The 6,377-nt window shown below is 34.7% G+C and overlaps 1 protein-coding gene across 1 annotated transcript; it reads right to left on the reverse strand.

Moving 5' to 3' along the window:
- Positions 3,420-6,133, reverse strand: LOC107616191 (the record flags this gene model as incomplete). Its single annotated transcript, XM_016318182.2, has 7 exons — positions 3,420-4,042; positions 4,128-4,298; positions 4,473-4,602; positions 5,044-5,233; positions 5,348-5,507; positions 5,907-5,953; positions 6,052-6,133. Coding segments are annotated over 7 exons (939 nt in total), but the record flags the coding sequence as incomplete, so codon positions are not given.

The following is a 6,377-nucleotide window of genomic DNA, read 5'->3' on the forward strand; positions in this document are numbered from 1 at the left end:
TTCACCAGTTGAACTAATTAACCAGTTAACCAATAGTCTGACTGGTTTCATTACTGATTCAATTCTAACAACTATGCTTTGCATCCAATGTTGACTGTATATTGGCTAAAGATATGTTGGTTATTGAATAAACTTCTATTTTATATTCTTTTTCACTGTTTAACGTTGACACATTTAATACTTGGTTATCTTTTCCCGAAAAATGATCGAGAATCCTGGCTTATTTTCTTAAATCTTGTTAACTTCTAAATAAAAAAAGTGTTGAATATTTTTGTATATAGTTTGTTTTAAAAATAACATATATTAAGTATTAGAATAATAATAAAAAAGTTTAACTAACATGTGCTCTTAGAGCTCATATAAGATTACAATTAGTGAAAGTTTTTAAATTTTTAAAAAAAATGTAAAACAAATGCATTGCAAACTTAAAAATATTTTTTTTATTCATTTATAATCTTAACAGGTGTCCTTAGAACACAAGCTAGCAAAACCCTAATTATAAAGATGAATTACAATTCTCGTTCATCATTTACTCATTTTTCAAGTCAATTCATCATTTATGTATTCTATTAAATTCAAATCCAGAACGAGATTATACATTTATGGTGTTACCAAAATACGTTTGAAACTACTCTGCACCAAAAAAGCTTAGGATTTTCACCCTACACTATAAATTACGAACTTCTCCTTTCTTGCATTGTCGCGGTTTTCACATTGGAGTCTTCAGCGAAAATGAAGCCAACGCCATTGTTCATGGAAGTTGACCTCAAATGCACGGTCCTAAAATTCAAGGAGAGGCTGCAAACGCTTCTTACGCTTCCCATTTCAGACCAACATCTGTTGTTCAAGATGCAGATCCTTGAAGATGATCAGGTCTTGGAGTCCTATGGCATCGCTGAACACTCTCGCATTCATGTGATCTTCGCGTTGGTGCCAAGTAGTGTGTATGCAAACATGGTGGTTAAGGTTCGAGGTGGTAGTAGTAGCACCACCGATCCTGCAGCAGAGACTTACTCAGTGGTGGTTTCATCCAAGAATATTCCAAGCTTCAAGTTTAATGTTCGAGTCACTGCAGGAGGTATGCTTCGCAAGTTGAGTGAAAATCTGCAGAATTTCAGAGAGAATATTACTCCTGTTGTTAAGGATGGGTGCCACATTCTTCACCATGGCAGAGTGATGGAACGTGATAAATCCATGGAGTGGCAACAGGTTGAGCTTGGTGACAAGATTGAGATCATCCCTAGAGCCACTGATTAAGCTGAAGGAATATGATTTGCTTGTTTATTGCTGAATATGGTTTGATATTTGATATTGAGCTGAAAATAATTGGACCATGTAGTTTTGGTCCTTGATAATAATATCATTTAATATTGAGAAATCTTGTGTGTTTTGATGCATGGTAATTTTTAGGGGGGTTTTGCATTATTGTCGAAATCATCTGTGATCTTCCTTGTTCACACATCCCTTGTGAGACTGCTATTTCTTGTGTTAAATCTATGTGGTTTCCAACAAAATAGAGAATACAGTTGATATGAGAAAAATGCAAACCAGTTGAATCCTATGCTGTAATACTTACATATGTTGATATGATAATTCAGTTTCTCTCTGTAATTTGGAAGAATAAAAATAGAGTGGATTTTGATAAAAGATAAGGCAACTCTCCGCTTACAAATTCAAATATTATATATTAATTTTTAAATCAATCAAAATTCCATGATGCTAATATGCTATAGTTGTAACTTACAAGTTACAAAACATAATGTTTATTGTTTCTCTCATTTTTCAAAACCAGATTCACATTATTATTAAGTCGCTTATATTGCGTGTTCTCATATGAAAACAGTAGATATACATAACAATTAGATTAAAACTTTACAATCAAGTAAATAAAATACTTAATCAAGTCCAATTAAATTGTTATAATCGTTTTCCAGCTTCTTCTCCTTTTCCTTCTCATTCTCTTTCATTATCGTCGTCGTCACTACCACTACACCACCACCTCCATTTCCATCTCCTCCTCTTCCTTTTCTCATATGAATTTCTTTGATATCCTCCTTCTTTTTCTTCTTTCTCCTCTATCATCATCATTGTTATTGTTATTGTCATTATCGTCGTCTTCTTTTTATACGTAGAACAGTTCAAATTCAGAATGCACTGAAATTACTTAATGATGATGACACACAAACTCAGTTCAAAACAAGCACAGACCAAATGCACCTTATTTAAATCCAGAATGCACCGAAATTATTTAATAATGGTGACATACAAGCAAACTCAGTTCAAAATAAGTACACAAACTAGATTCAATCATCCACAAAAATACATGCATGTAAATTTTAAATCCAAAAAAGTTATCAATAATGACACCAGAAGTACTACAATTATCTTGCATGAACTAATTAACCAAATCTAAATCAATGAAACCAAGCGCACCTTATTTAAATTCAGAATGCACCGAAATTACTTAATGACGACGACACACAAACAAACTCAGTAAAAAAAAAAGACCAAGTGCAACTTATTTAAATCCATAATGCACCGAAATTACTTAATAATGATGACACACAAGCAAATTCAACTTAAAACAAACACACAAACTAGATTCAATCATCCACAAAAATACATGCATGTAAATTTTAAATCCAAAAAAAGTCATTAATATGGCTTAAATGACACCAGAAATACTACAATTAACTTGCATGAACTAATTACATAAAATCCAATTCAATTAGACCAAATGCACCTTATTTAAATCCAGAATGCACCGAAATTACTTAATGATAACGACACACAAACAAACTCAGTTCAAAACAAGCACAAACCAAATGCACCTTATCTAAATCCAGAATGCACCGAAGTTACTCAATGATGATGATACACAAACAAACTCAGTTCACAAGAAGCACACAAACAAGATTCAATCAATCACAAAAACACATGCATGTAAATTTTAAATCTAGCTAATATATTCTGCATAACTCAAAACATCTCCTCCTCATTCTTCTTCATTATTATCTTCTTTTCTTGTTCATCTTCTTCTTGTTTTACCTTCTCATGATTCTTCTGGTTTTACTCTCTTAACAAGAATAAAAACAAGAAAAAATCAAACAAAAAGAAGAAGAAACACATAATACTGCAAAATCACTAGGAGGAGGAAGAGGAAAAGAAAAAAAACGCAGCGGCTAGCAATAAAAGAACGACGATGAGGAGGAAACACACAAATGAGGAGGAGGAGCGCGGGAACGTTCTATGTAGTTGGAGCGTGTATCCACACTTTCACTAATGAAACTAATTTTCGTTGAGTTTGGACCAACTTGTTTAGACTTAGTAGTTGAAGCATGTAGCATAACGGTAACAATTAACTTATGGATTATGACAATTAAACAAAGTAATAAACAAATATATACTGCACCACATGCTTATTACCACATTAATTGTCAAATTTATGGACCTCAGCTTGTAAGAAATAAGCTTTCTAACATGGTTTAATTACACCTGGACTACTAAATTGACTATACATCATGCATATCAGAAAATTCTATATCAGATGCAAACTATTTTTGGTTTCATCAATATACCATAAGATATTGAAATTGGTGAAGTACAACATATAAACCCACTCATGTATCACAAGACAATAGGGTTCCATTGTATTTCAGTTTTGTTTTCGAAAAACACATTCAATTGACATAATAGCCACATTATAAATGGGTGCAAAATTGACAGCAGGTTCTACTTGTTAACAGAGTCAGAATAATTTGTTAGGCTATTGCTCGTACCTTCAGCCGAGTTTGAGAGGGGCTACTTTTTGTTGTATCAAAGAGTCATAAGGGATGCGCCATGTATTCCAGCATAAGCCATCTGAAAGAATCACCGGCACTTCTCATTCAGCCATAGACCCTTCCTTTGTATTTGAATTCAAGGCCCTGACGCAGAGCCGAGGCTTCGTACTAACAAGGTTCCTAGGGAGGACAGAGACAGCAACCACTATCGACCCATTTGGAACTCCGGAAATGGGGAGCACTTCGACAAGAACACACAGCTGCAACAATAGAGTCAATACTGAGAGTATGCGCAAATGTGAGTAGCACAAGCTAGACTATGTTTGGGGCGTACAACATGTTTACCTCTGGAGTCCTGAGGTCAACTACTGAATCTCCCACCACATCATTGACTGCAGAAGCCACTATGCCAAAGCACTTATTGCGGTCTAGCAAACTGAATGCATTGGAATCCTTTGATTTTTCTTTCACAGACTTCATTTCTTCAATTCCTCTTCGGTTGTACCCAACAGCAAACTACAGAATAAAATACAATACTGCTAAACATGGACTTTGATTGTCTAAAACTTATATCGTATGAGATTGGTTTAAGATTTTAATTCATCTACAAATATCAAGACTTGTTGATGAGTACAGGACTTATCATGAGGTGAGGCTCATTTGCATCAGAAAGGTAATATTGTATTGCACCTTTACAGGTCGTTCAAGTATGTTCTGTTTATCATCCACAAACTTTTTAACTAGCATTGATACTACTTCTTGCAGCTCTTTCTCATTTAAACCACAGGTAGCCTGGATTGGGAAAATGTGATGGCACCAGCTGCAGAGAAAATATGCTCACCATTAGTGCCAGAAAAGACGTGAACTGAAATCACTCACTAAAAGACTTTTCTAGTCTCCATTCGCAAACCTAATATGCCCACTCAACAAAAATTAGAAGCAAGATATGCAATTCCACATTTTTATCAATCGTTTCAAAAGCTTAAAGTTACTGCATCAATGGTTGTTAGGGCTTGAAGGCTGAACAAATGTATCAGTGGAAGGTCAACCAAGTATCAAACTTGTTTAACCACTTAGGATCATAAAGTCAATCAGTGTTTTCTTGAACAAAAATCTTGGCTCAGCTTTTCTTCAAGAAATACGTCTTCATTTTCTTCCATGGCCAGAAGGGAATGGCATAAATCCACACCACCATTTACTTCCTAGAACCATGAACACGACATTTTGAACTAACACTAAAAGCATAAGCAAATTTACTTACGCTGGTGATTTAACACTCCCTGATTCATAAGCTTGAATGATATTTGACACAATATCAACAGTGTCCGGCAATGCGTCCTCCGGAAATGTAAAGAGAAGCAAACCACTCCTTGTAAGCTTAACCAGGGAAAGACCAGGAACTCCTTCGGCGTCTGTCTCTGCTCTATTACCGCTCCCGCTTAAAAGCTTACCTGCCACCATTGAGGCCATGAATTTTCAGTTCAACAAACCAAAAACACTACCTTCTTCTCCCTCCCAAAACTGGAAGACGAAAAAAAGAAGGTCCAACTATATATACTCAATACCATCTCCAGAGTTAGCAGTGGCAGAGGCTGTTTCCTTTTCCTTGTTGTCCAAACACTCCTCAGCATCATCTTCTGTGCATACCCTTCTTTTCTTAGAAGCATTATCATCTTCAAGGTTGTTCAAACTGTTATAAGAACCCTTGCTGAAGGGCCTGGCAAACTGTATGAAAAGTTAGAAGATCTTGTTTGTGCATTAATATACTCCAATCTCTCTAATGAATGAATTGTACAGAGAATCATTATTTGCTACCCAATCATGCTACGTTTACATAAAAAATCAGTCACCAATCCGCCACTGCGTATAGAAATCTGTATTTGACATCTCAATCTTTTTTTTTTTATTATACTACTAAAAAAAAGTTTGATTATTCTACTATGGCTGATTATTCCAGTAGTTAATTATTTAGTTAGAAAAATATGTGAATCAACGTGTATAAATTTACACAAATAATGACTTTTTGTGTGTGCATGTAGCATTTTCTTTTGATTATTAATAGCATTTAACATTAAAACATGAGAATAATAACGGTGAAGAGAAGAGGGTAAAGAAAGGGGGAACCTTGTGGAGTATAGAGATTGCTTCCTTGGTAGCGCTTTTCTCCCGTTCTGTAAAACATGATTCCAAATTGGTATATATATAGAAAAGAGAGCTAACTGAACAGTGGGGAAATGGAGAAAGAAGAGAAGAGAAGGAAGTAACTGACTGATAGTACAAGTGATAAGAAAGCCCGAATGGGAGCCATGAAGGAGAGAGGAGGGGGCGTTGTAGTCGAACCGGGGAAGTGTAATTTAAAAAAATCTACAAAAAGAAAAGAAAATTTTATATATTATTGCAATGTAAAGAGAGAGAAAAAAGTATTTGTTATTATTATTTCTCTGTGTGTTATTAACTATACACGTATTAGGCTTTGATTTTTCAAATTTCATTAAAGCCTTCTTTTATTGAGAAACTGAGCCGTCCAAGTATTAATGGACATCTAACTCATCCCTTATCACAACACTTTTCTTTGAATGACCATTTAAAATTATG

The sequence above is a fragment of the Arachis ipaensis genome, chromosome B09, assembly GCF_000816755.2.
Source record: "Arachis ipaensis cultivar K30076 chromosome B09, Araip1.1, whole genome shotgun sequence".
Lineage (NCBI taxonomy): Eukaryota > Viridiplantae > Streptophyta > Magnoliopsida > Fabales > Fabaceae > Arachis > Arachis ipaensis.